The 13,073-nt window shown below is 38.7% G+C and overlaps 1 protein-coding gene across 1 annotated transcript in view; it reads left to right on the forward strand.

Moving 5' to 3' along the window:
- The window catches only part of GK (glycerol kinase), a 42,314-nt gene extending 29,630 nt beyond the window's left edge, over positions 1-12,684 (forward strand). The window contains exons 17-22 of the mRNA XM_060273628.1: positions 1,686-1,935; positions 2,547-2,627; positions 5,018-5,023; positions 7,965-8,051; positions 8,968-8,984; positions 9,953-12,684. Coding sequence (XP_060129611.1) covers positions 1,686-1,935; positions 2,547-2,627; positions 5,018-5,023; positions 7,965-8,051; positions 8,968-8,984; positions 9,953-9,976 — 465 coding nt within the window. The 3' untranslated portion in view covers positions 9,977-12,684. The remainder of the gene's footprint in view (positions 1-1,685; positions 1,936-2,546; positions 2,628-5,017; positions 5,024-7,964; positions 8,052-8,967; positions 8,985-9,952) is intronic.
- The last annotated feature ends 389 nt before the right edge of the window (positions 12,685-13,073 follow it).

Genomic DNA, 13,073 nt, shown 5'->3' on the forward strand with positions numbered 1-13,073 from the left:
TACGTGTTTCTGCCAGTTAATTTTATCTTCCTGTGTTATTCTGGATCTGTGGAGAATGACTACTTTCATCTCCTCTCCGTGCGGTTAGAACGAGCCTTTCACATATGTGTCCTTCAACCATGACTGAACAATGTTCTTTCTCAGAAAGAATGTTCTTTAAAATATGTGTCCCATCATCCTGTCAAATTTCCTTCGGGAGAAGGAGGCAGGTTGCTCTCCCTGTTTTTCATGGTAGCAGCATGGCCTCCTGCTATAGAGGTTGCTATGGAAGGCAATTTCCTCTCCTCGCCCACTTCCCCCCCCACACACACACACACAGAATTGTGATAAAGGAAGCAAGTTCTCTGTTAAATGAATTGTGCAAAGGGGCTTTTTAATGGAATGCCCCCCCCCCAGCCCGGCAAACAATAGATGTACAGAGATTCACAATAGTGTGCTGGCTTATGTGGGTTCTATTTTATGTATGTCTTCCAAGTCCTCTTTTTATCATGACAGTTTCAGTAAATATCGCTGTGCAACTCTGGTTTTGATGTCATCTGTAAAAGTTCAAAATTCAGCAGCATATGAACTACCTTTATATACTGGTACCTGTAGTTCTAATGAGTTGGGTGTAAACATTAAATTGGATGAGTGTAATACAAGGCAACAGACACTAGGGAGCATTCAACTAAGGGCTTGTCCACACTTTTCTGCTCGTCCTTTGCCTAGAAAGCACTGGTCCAAGAGGTTTCTCGCTTGTCCCATCCTATAGGCATGGGTCTGAATAGTTTTGTGTTTGCCCTACAGCTTTCCCTGGGGAAACATGGTGTTTACCACTGAATCAGAACAAAAGGCAATCCACAGAAAACCCAATTGCCATTTGGTGCGATTCAGCTGTAAACCATGCATTTTCCATGGGGGAAGCAGCAGGGCAAAAGGAAGTGTGGGTGAGGTTTAGTTTTACTCAGAGAAAATCCCATTAAAATTTATGAACAGTTCTAAGAGAGGTCAGTTACTTTCAACAAGTATACTCATGAGTAAAACTTGGTTGAATACTACTCTAAATTTGGGCATGTGTTGTGGGGGGAGGAATTCTTTGACCCGTGCACTATTTCAAACTTAAGATATTATTTAAACGACAAAAGCTTGCCCTTTCTCCTTACTCATCTTTTATTAAAATCTCTGGAAGCAAAATAACCCTGGGGTTAATTAATTGCAATAATATCCAGGATATTAAGATCTTTACAGCTGTTACCAATTTCCTCTACTTTGTTTCTTAAGAACCAGTGCTGCTCTCTCTTTTTTTAATTATATATATATATATATATATATATATATATATATATATATATATATATATATCAGATTTATATATATATATATATCTCATTTATTCTTCTGCATTAGGCCAGTTAGAAGAACTAGAAATAAGGAGGGGCATTTGTAGATCTAAAGATGAAAATTGAGAAAACAAAATAAGCATGCGGCTTGGTGATCTAAATTCACTTAAAAAGTGATTACAGTGGTGCCTCGCTAGATGAATTCGTTTTGTGAAAAATTCGTCTAGCGAATCACAGTTTCCCATAGGAATGCATTGAAATTCAATTAATGTGTTCCTATGGGCAAAAAAAAAGTAAAAAAAAATTCAATGCGTTCCTATGGGATTCGCTAGACGAATTTTTCGCAAAACGAATTGACTCACAGAACGAATTAAATTCGTCTTGCGAGGCACCACTGTACTTCATTATCCTATAAATACCTTGCTATGTAAAGCAGTCCATAAACACTCTACCTTCATTTTTGGCTTATTAGTAAAACCATCCATGCCTGAAACCACTGCACTGGGAGCAGCCATGGCAGCAGGAGCTGCAGAAGGAGTGGGAGTCTGGAGTCTGAATCCTGCTGACTTTACGGCAGTGACCAGTGAACGTTTTGAGCCACAGATCAATCCTGAGGGTAAGGAAGAAACTAATATATGTTATCCATTATCGGGCATTCATAAGCCCATGCTGGGCCTGGGCCAATTCACATTACTTAGAGGAACTAGTGCAGTTTGTTCCATTGGTATAATTAGACTAGAGTGAGTGCAGATGTGTTCTGGGCTAAAAGTACTTGCCTCTAGTTGATGCTTTTCACACTTTTGTTTGACTGTTGTTGTCACTTGATAAAGAGTTCAGGAGACTCTTATTTAGATGTGACTAACAAGACCAGTCCAGATCTCATATGACAAGGATTGGCAAGGTTTACCTCGCCTGGGCCAGTTTACTGCAGCGGAGATCCCTTTGTGGGCCAGATCGCGCGCGCGCCCGTGATTTCTGGCGTCTGCGCATGCGCAGATGCAATTTCTAGCGCTGCAGAAGCTAATCCCCAAGCCGCACCAGTTTAGCACAGTGTGCAGGGAATCACCGAGCGGGTGGCTTGGTTCAGGGGTGGCTCGTGGGCCGGTTAAATGACCCCCGTGGGCCTTAGGTTGCCAGCCCCTGTCATATGACTAGATAACATTGCATCAGGACATATGTGAAAAGAGAGGTTATAAATTGGGATGAAAAATTTCCTTGCGGTTTCAGAAAGCGAGTCTCGCTATTCCAGGTGGAAGAAAGCTGTTCAGAAGTCAATGGGCTGGGAAACAACAGAACCACAAGTAGACAGTAAGCCATTACAATTATTCCTGCTTGTGAAAGTTATGCTGAGTTTTTGTTAGAAGAATGTCGCTCACCTTTTGTGATTAATGCTTTTGTAAACAGAGGCTCCTCTTACCTATGTTTTTTGAAGATAAAGTTTTAAACTGGCTGCAGCAAAGAACATACACAGCTTTTTAAACAGTTCTAACTTCCATAACAGGTGGTTATGGAACAACTCGATTATAAATGCTTTTAGGCAAGTATATAGAGACTAGAGAAAACTGTATGGCACCTGGCAACATCTAAATAATAGCTATCTGCTTCCTCTTGCCTGAGTTAACATTTTTTTGATAATTTTATATGGCATCAGGAACTCAGTCTAAAGCAGACTTACATATACATTTTGCAAATAGGAAATATGTTTATATATGAACAAATGCTAAAAAGAGAGAGTGGTATTAATCCTTTTTTAAAAACTTTTTAAAAAAAGTTATTTGAAACCAGTGAAATAGAGGTTCTGTGGGACATTATTCTCACATGTAGAGAATAGTAAATAAATTGTGTAGGACCAATCTATGGATACTATGCTATCAAGTAGGATTAATTTTAAATAAGAGAAGCTGTCCTATCTACTGTGTCAGCAAAAGGCAGAAAGGGGCTTGCAATCCCACATTGACTGAAATAATTTGGCTTATTACAACCAGAATAGAAAAGTGTATGTTGAACAAAATTTACTGATTCTGAGACCTATAGATTGCTATTGAAGTCTCATGAATAATATATCCCAACTCTCATGTTGAACATATTAAACGTTGGCTGCATTTCATTGACCCAATTCACACATTACATTAAACCATAGTACAAGGTGAATGGGCAGTGGTAAGTCAAGAACAATCCTTGAAGAGAAACTAACAATGAGTCTAGATTCTGACAATATAACAAGCCAGACTCTGGAGTCCAGATTCAGTTGGAGGGGTAGGCAGAGGGAGGGAGTGCTACAGGAAATTTTGAGCAGCATGTGTTGGTTTACATTAAACCAAAGCTTTGTATCCAATTAAGTTCAACTCAAGAGTAGACCTAGCAAAATTATTGAGCCTAAATTAGCCATGCCTATTAACTTCAATGGGTCTTCTCTGAATAGGACTAGTATTGGGTACAACCAATTGTTTTAAACTATGGTTTGAAGTGATGTGATAATCAGGTCATTATATACAAAATAGCACTAAAGAGCTGGCCTGTAATGAGATCCAAAGTATGCAAATTTGAGATGCAAGTCCTATTTCTATCAGTTAGATCCTCCCCTTGTAGGTATGCTTAGAATTATAGCCTTAAACTGTAATGATTTGATTTGAGCTTTTTTTCTCCAAAATACAATGAACAAAATACAATGATGAAGCACAGACTTCTGTGCTTTATCATTAGATTGTTATAGATGCATTATAATAAGAAATCTGAAGAAAATAATAAACTATTGGCTCCTTCAGCCAACGGGAAGAAGTTGCATAAACTAGATCAAAGGTTCTCAAACTTCACGATTTCTGGGTGGAAGGAGTCCTTGGACTTACTGAAAACCTATGGCTTTTTATTTCTTTAAAGCCTTAACAGCTGGAGAGGGGAGTTTTAGTTAAGTAAATAAAGTTTCTAGTGGTTGTTTCTTCATTAGAATGGGCATGTAAAGAAGAAACTCAAATTTAAAGGTCCATGTTCTTACTAAACAGTAAAAGTTGAGGGCAACACAGTAATAGGAGAGAGGGTATAGTATTCCCATGAATAGAGAAAAGATTTGAGAAATACTGGACAATGTTCACTCAGATGTGTCCTGTACATCCAGCCTGTGGCTCCATCTTGCAACAGAAACAGCTGCTGCATTCAAGTGTACTCTACTGAACGTGGTGGCATTCGAGATAATATGGGGGGCAGTAGCTCTGTGAGCATGACCTTTTCCCACACACCCTTTCCTCCAATGTTGGAAATAATCACTTGGTGCTATTCTAACTGGGCAGGAGCCTAAATTTATTCCTTCACTGTGCACACAGGTGAGGTCTCTATTCTAGTAGTCCCCTCCCCGAAGCAATGGAACAAGAAATGGTACCTATCACCAGTGATGGTTAGATCTGCAGCAGAGGCCCTGTTCTGGCAAGGGTGTTCTCTGTGATTGCACTCATCTGTATACAGGGAGCAAATTCCATGGTGCTAAAAGCTACCGTTTTGTTTCTACCCCCACTCCTGGCTGTTCTACATCAAGCACAACAAACCATAACCCTTGGCTTTTCATTACAAAGGAACACAATCTCATGGTCTGTTTCACTCCAAAGAGTGGTAGCCCAGTTTGTTTCTTGACTCCCCAGTACAAAGCAGGGACTTTGGTGTTTTTACTGTATTTGAACATTAACTATGGTGTTTATGTGTGAACCAAGCCAATGGTATCCAATGCTAATGACACTTACACTGTTCTTAAGTTTCAGTCTTCACTGGCTCTTTCTGTGTTCTGATTTCATATGTGTATATATTAATTCTCTTAAGTTATCTTGCATAGATATTGCATTTATAGCCCACCTTAGTGACAGTGCACTTTAAAGGCAGTTTAGCAATGGCTAGCAGACATGGCAACCTCTGTGCTTATTTAGAGATTAGAAAAATGACTCTGTCTTATGTTTTCATCCCATCAATATAGCAGCACACACTGAACGTAGACCCAGACCAATAGAACAAGAATTTGAGGCAGAGGAAGATTTTGAGGCAGAGGAAGAACAAAGTCTGTGTTTCCTGTTTTGGGCATCAGGGTTCTCCTCATGAATGTGCGCAATAAAACAAGGAAGAAGCCAGCTTTATAGGGTGTTGTGTTTTATTCACAATTAAATCAAATGAAATGCCCAGAAGCAAAGCATGAAACTATTTCTAAAGTTAGTATCTCAGTGAAATCATAGTTAATTAGTATAGTTTGCACATGTGTACTCAGAAGTAATATCACCTTTAAAGATCTAGATAGAAATCTAAAAATTAATCTGTTTTAATAGCTTAAGTTTAGGGGGGGTGCTATCTAATTATATATATTTTTCCTCGTCAAAATGAATTATGAAGCCTTGATTTTTTATCAAAGAACATATTTACTTTTCTCTTTTTGTCCTTCATGGAGCTTTTGTTCAGGTTCTAGCAAGCGACTCAAGTCTTCTCTAAGGCTGCCATTTTATGAGATCCCATTTTTTTTCCAAACTCATGCTATCTTATTTTGCAAAGTAATTCTAAAGGCATCATCATTGCAGTGTTTGATTGGGAAGGTCTGGTTTCAAATCCCTGCTCAGCCATAAAGCTCACTTGGTGACCTTGGGCCCAGTCACTGTATCCCAGCCCAGCAGTCCAGCCCACCTCATAAGGTTGTCGTGAGGGGGTAGGGAGACTTGCCACTGTTTTGGTAGATCATAGGAAACATAAACCTTTCCTAGATAAAAAGCAAAGCAAAGGCCACCTAGTTTCTCTTGTTGTCTGTGTCCCAAGCAGACTAAAACTTTTAAGTAATATGATGTGGCAAGGTGGTGAAGGCTGCACTATGAAGTTCAATAAAGGCACCCCCCAATACATACATATGTGTGTGTGTGTGTGTGTGTGTCCCTCTCTTTAGATACTGTGTCTCACACACACCTCATCTCAGATGCAAGTTAGAGAAGTCTTTTATACAACTCTCCCTGCAGTCATCATATTAGGTGAGTCCTCACAACAACAACAAACCAGTCTCTCCCTCGTCTTGTGGTGTGCCCCACCTCAAGATAATAATTTCCTTGTCCCATAGCTCCAGGAGGAATCCTCCCCATAACTACCGGGTATCTGTTGCCATATCCTCTCTTTTTCCTGTGAGAGCTGAAGTTTGTGAGAGTCAAGAAACAATGCCTTGTTGGTTACTACTATTTTGTTTATACTGTAGTCTCTCTAACTCTCACATGTGGCATTCCTAAGCATTCACTGTGGTTGCAGTGGAGCTGCTATGGCCTAGCATGCAACCACAAAGGTTACAGTGAAGTAAGAGGTAGAGTGGGTAGCAAGGTGGATAGAGGATAGAGTGGGTAAAAGAGGTACCAGGCTCTGGGTGTTGTGGGGCCTGGAGCAACTGCATCAAATGCACCATGGATCAACTAAACCTTAGGTGCTTTCTTTGTGTACCAAAGAAAGAGGTTGCAGAGCACTTTGGGCGAGCTCTTCATTGTTTTGAAGGCTATTACTTGAGTCTTCTGGTAACATACCAAGAAGACTATAATGGAATACATGCTGGGTATTCCATGCTATGTACAAGAATGTTTGAATGGGTCAGGGATGCCATTTTGAGTGCGTTGTGACACATTACTAAGTAGGGTATCTTTTATATAGAGAGGAAAAGCTTGTTGCCTAATCAGCAAAATTGGTGTGAGGTGGGTTAGAATGTAAATGCTTGAGAACCATTGAACTAGATGCAAGTTTTTGTTCCTGAAGGCAGCTTTCATCATAGAAACAAAGAACTGTAGCATTAGAATGGGCCATGAGTGTCATCTAGTCCAGTCCCCTGCCATGCAGAAATTTTTTGCCCAACATGGGGCTCGAACCCACGACCCTGAGATTAAGAGTCTCATGCTCTACTGACTGAACTATCCCAGAATGTATGTTGCTCAACTAGTCAAGTTGCTACTTGACCTTACTGTTGCCTAGTATCCATGTATAAAACATTCTAGATTAGATAACACTATATTGTCAGCCAGTGGTTTTAGCACATCTGTAAGGGATCATTGGGTGAAATACCGGTAAATACTGCTATTTTGTGCTTTTGATTGCAGTCTGGGTAGTGGTAGATACATATTCCGCTTACTGAGGTTGTAATATGCATGATGATGGAGCAAGCAGATTCTTTGAAGGAGGTACCCCAAGGGACACTGCACATTCATTAGGCTTTGTTCATGCAATCTTACTCTTTTGAAGAGAGACTTGCATGTGCAGGCCTGTGCCTGTAGTTCTTAAATTGCACATTAGCATGTGTGTTTTTGAATATATATGTGGGTGGAGACACACATGCTCCTCCATCACCCATGCATTCTCTCTAGAAGAATCTTTTAAATACTTAACATCAGCTTTGTTTTGGAGTTCTGTATTGTCTGCTTTATTAATATTTGATTGGCTTTGCCTAAATCACATTGAATATTGACATTGGATGCAAAGTTGGAATATAAGCAGAAAGGCTTGGCTCAGCTCTAATTATTACTGTGTAATAAAACTATCTGTAGCATGCAAATGTCGCTGCTTTCTTCTAATTTTATTTATTTATGTGATTCCTAAATCTTGCAATTTACATGTATCTCTCTTTTGATTTGCTTGACTGGAACCTCTCCTACTGGATGACATCAGGTGAAACTAGTATCTTCTGTAGTCTGCCTTTGGGCTTTTTTATAATGAATAGCCTGTTAATGTTAATCGGAGCAAAGTACATCTCAGGTTAGTTTATTATTATTTGAACTAGCTTATTTTTACAAGGTTATCACTGCTAGTTTGTTTTCCTTTTGTTTTCAGTATTCTTGTTCTATGTTGAATAAACAGTGGCACAAATAGCTACAGCTTCCCAAGACATTGATTTAAGATTCTCTGGAACCAACATTTTCTGTAGGACTTCTGCTGTCAGCCACACTGCCATGATTATTTCTTTAGCATGATTATAGGTTCTGATTTTCTACTTATTACAACAAAATTATGCATTCCAGTTATCCTTTGAAAGCTCAAAAGCTACATAATTTATTTTAAGAAATCAGCGTTTTCAGACATTATGAGCAAATCTTTAGAACTTTCCGGACCAGCAAATAAATGCTTAGGGTGAGCCAAACAGGCTATTGTTCCCATGCAACTCTACAAAGCTGACCTGCTGATATTTCAAGCACACTGTTAAGGTCAAACCATCATTAACATCAAAAAGATTTTGTCTCCTAAAAGAGTGTGCATTTTTGTTTGTTGGTTGGTTTTTAAATTTCCCTCAAACAAATTATATTGATGATCTCATATATAAATATATATATATATATATATATATTCTTTAAAATATAACAAATACAAATAAGATAACGGGGGGGAAAGAGGAAAGAAGAAAGAAAAAAAATTCAATCATTAAATCTCCAAACAAAAGATAATTATATAATTCTCCAAAATTATATTCAAAATAATACATAACATATAAAAAGCATAAATCATAAAAAAGAAAAAGAAAGGAAAAACTTTACATGTTTTAAAAAAGAAGTTTAAAAAATGCTTCCGATTGTTTATATATATAACTTAGTGATAAGATTCGGGTCTCACATTTGAGAAGATTTGAAAAGATCATGGTGGTTCAATATTTTGATATAAACTTTCATTTCATTTGCAGCTTGTGGAGAATATTTGGTGAGCTAATTAGTCTGGATCACTACTGAAAAAGTGTACATATGCAGCAAAAACACCCCAAGTACTACTCCTTTTTGGAGTGATGTAGCATGCAGGAATAGCCTTCCAGATGTTGATGGATTACAATTCACATAATTCCTGATGCCTGACCTTTATGGCTGGGGCTGATGGAAGTTAAAGTTCAACAAAATCTGGAGGACACTACAGTGGCTGTACCATGCTGTAGAGAATAAGTTAAGTTAATTGTGCTTGTTTACATGACTTAGTATGTTACAAATAGCAGAGGGAATTTCATGTATTGTGTACTTGCAGCAGATCTGACAGATGAGCGTCATCTGCATGGGACTAGTACAGTATGTTTCAGTGCACAATCTAAATTCTATGGGTGGTGTTCTATTTTTTCAAGGCAGTGAGCCCATTGCAATTTATATTATGAAGCCGTAATTCACTTTAGAGTAGACCAGTGGTTTGTAGGTTTGTAGTAGATATGTGCAGTGTTCTTCCCATGATATAGAGAAAATCATTTGCAGAATATTAATACCTTTATCAGTTCACCTTTAGCTGACTTGTGGGGCATGAATGGGCTTCCTGTCCAGAATTTACCTACTACTGTATAGCTTAATTCAATCATTTCAATGAGACTTGTGCAGGAGAAGTTGCCACTGGAATTTGCCTCTGAATATCAGACCCATCTTTTGTATTCTTTACTACAATCAAATCTTGAGGCTATGTTCCAAAAGATTTGACAGAGACTGGACTAAGCCCTAATTGTTCTCCATACTGTGATTGCCTCTCTCTTCAGAGGTAATACCCATATGAAGACTTTCCTTTTCTTTCTCCACATACACCCCGAAAAAGAGAAAGAAAGAACTGCCTTTAGCTAAACCTCTCCTCAAAAAGTAATCATAAACATTGCATTTTTTTCAACAAGAAGTATTCAACACCTGACAATATGTTTTCTATTTAAGGTAATTGCAAATGAGGCTCCTTAATGGATTTCCAGGAGATTGCAGCATACGAAGAGAATCTGGTGCTCTCTTCCAATGTCATGGGATTGTTCTGACTTGGTTAATTGTCAAAATAACATGGATTTATAGGAGAGGACTTGAACGTGGAATGAGGAACACACACAACATTGCTGCCACATGTTCCCTACTTAAATGTACACTTGGATGCAAACCTTTCGTTAACTTCCTCAACCATCATCACCTGTTTTATACATTTCGGCATGGGAAATTGCCACAAAGAAAAGGGTGATATTATTGTCAACTGTATGGTTTAAAAACTTGGTACAGTATGCACATCTGTAAAGTCACGATGGCTTTTTTCATTTCCTAGAAAATTACCCATAATGGTGTCTGCCAGTGCTATCTCTCTAGTGACCAATGGAGCAACGCCTGTCTGTATCGTCATCAGTCAATATTGAAGCAGTTAATGGTGCTTTTTCCTTATACTAAAACCTGAATAACTGATTTATTCTCTTCTGCTCATGTGCATTGTCCATCAGTAATGAGGACCCTAAATCCTGAAAGTGCCACAAGTTAATTAACAAGATTATTTTTCCAAACGTGTATTTAAGATTTAAATATATGTGCTTTCACCTCTACATTAGCAAGCCAGAGACCTAAGCAGCAAAGAAGCTCCACATGCGAAGTACTACGCTAAGGTGTAAAGATACAGATTAAATAGTCTTGGAAGGACTTGTCATGTTTTCTTTGGGCAGCAGGTGCAGTCCAAACGAACCTTTCCATTGTCTGGATGTGTTGGAGCTGGTGGTGTAGGGATGGGAAAGTTCAGGACCAAAAGTTGCCTCTTAGCATATCCACATTCTGGACAGTGGCAATTTTGCGTCTTGGGTGCAAGTGTAAGTTTTTAGGCATCAAAGCAAAAGCACTACTTGCTAGCCAAAAACGTCAAAGCTAAGCTGACACATTTTCAAGTGATCCATTCTACAATCTTTGGAGGGAATTGTTGCTTTTCTTAATAAAATATATCAGTAAAAACACCTGTCAGCTCACAGCCTGGTTCCCTTTTCTGCCTTTACCATCATTACCACCACCATCCTATTTTTCTCTGTATCCCATTTGCTGAAATTGGAATGCTGTAAAGGAACAGAATAATGGAGTGGGAACTATATTAGAAAAGGCAAGCAAGGAGAAAAACCCTCTTCAAATCTTGAATGTAACAGGGTTTCATCAAAGGCCACTCTGGTCCTCCCAGATATGTCCCCCACATTATCTTTTTCTTCTGCTGCCAATGCTGCCTGTAGCTGGAAGGAGTTTTGATTTCCACATCTCTGAAATGAATTGGACATAAGAACGTGTTGGATCCAGTCTGCCTTGTCCTTTGAGATGCCTCAGATTGCTGGAATGTACCCAAAAATGGCTGCAAAAAGTAGCTCCTATGTGGATAAATGACATAGCTTACTCCCTGCTATAAATTCTCACACAAAAGATTATTTTTGGTAAATAAAGAGGGCTTGGTGTAAATTTAACATGAAATTGCCTGATTTGAAAGTTTGATATGTATTTCTAAGTATGTGCACTTGGGAGCTAAAGGGAATGTGCATGCTCAAATGGTTTCTGTGTCTGTCTCATGTGACTTTGTCTTCACTCTTACAGAATATGTGTGTTTGAAAAAACATTTGGGAAATAACATTAAGCATTGGAAATTCAAAGGATGTTAGGTCTTTATAGGACACTTAATATCAATGCCTTTTCATCAAGTGCAATGAAAATTAAAAACAATGGTCTCTGAAGCTGCAGCGCATTCTGCACTTGGTGTAAATTCTAGAATTCTCTTGACAACGTTGTCCCTTAAATGTAAATTGGGTTTTAAATGTTTCAGCATGTTGATAAATGTAATTACAAAAGCAGTTTGGAATATTGGTTTGTGTCAGAACTTCTGTACATGTGAACTTGGTAGTAGGATTTGTAAAACTCCACATCTTAGCCTTACAACTTGCACAGGCACCGTGTAGGTTGGACCATATTTAGCAAGCCTGCAGGGGAAAGCCTTGTTCTCTTACAATGTACGGTATTCTGCTTATTTCCATGAGCTTAGCTTTCAGAGGAAAGTCAAAGGGGAGAGCTTGCAGGGGGCAGGTGTGTGGCAGGCTGAATAAACTGTGTTTTTCCTAGGAAGTCAATGGAATGGACACAGACCTAGGGTGTTAAGTGTGTGATAACATTGGGTTTTAAAGATATGAGTTAAGTGCCAAATACTAACCCCTTTTTCCAAACAAATGCTGAAACAGTAAACGGTAAAAGAACCTGGAAGTCACTTGTTTCTTGAGCTGCCTTCATATGTGTTTGGCTGATGCTTTGGTAAACAATGTGTGATAGGCAGTTTCAGCTACAGTTTCTGGGGTGGGGTGGGGTATATAGGACATTAAATTATTTTTGTGAGATTATAATTACAATTGCAATTTTGTAAAATGTACTTACTTTTTTCCTACAAAACAGAATTAAATTAACTGTTCACTTTTTGTGAAAAGATTATTGTGATTTTACCCCCTATATATTGTGACACCTTCAAATTTAAATGGGCACATGGAAACTATGTAACAGCAACACTGGCTGGTTTTGCACTGCTGAGAATACATGTGACTTAAAATGACCTAAATCTTGTTTGCAATTATGTTTGCAATGGAAGCCGTGAATAAATTTAAAATGAAATCTTATTCAAGTGTGTAAATGCTTGTTTGTTTGGAAAGCAAATTCTACTTCACAAAATCTCATCCTGGGATTCTGTTTTTCTTGCCTTAAAGCATGGGTAGGCAAATATAAGGCCGGGGGGTCGGATCCGGCCCAGTCGCCTTCTAAATCCAGCCCACGGACGGTCTGGGAATCAGTGTGTTTTTACATGAGTAGAATGTGTCCTTTTATTTATCATGCATCTCTGGGTTATTCGTGGGACATAGGAATTCGTTCATTTTTCCCCCTTCAAAATATAGCCCCCCCCCAAAAGGTCTGAGGGACAGTGGACCGGCTCCCTGCTGAAAAAGTTTGCTGACCCCTGCCTTAAAGTAACATGGTGTGTTAACTTGTAAGTCAATTTTGTTTGTTTTCTTACCTAGCATTTCAAGAA

The sequence above is a fragment of the Zootoca vivipara genome, chromosome 4, assembly GCF_963506605.1.
Source record: "Zootoca vivipara chromosome 4, rZooViv1.1, whole genome shotgun sequence".
NCBI lineage: Eukaryota > Metazoa > Chordata > Lepidosauria > Squamata > Lacertidae > Zootoca > Zootoca vivipara.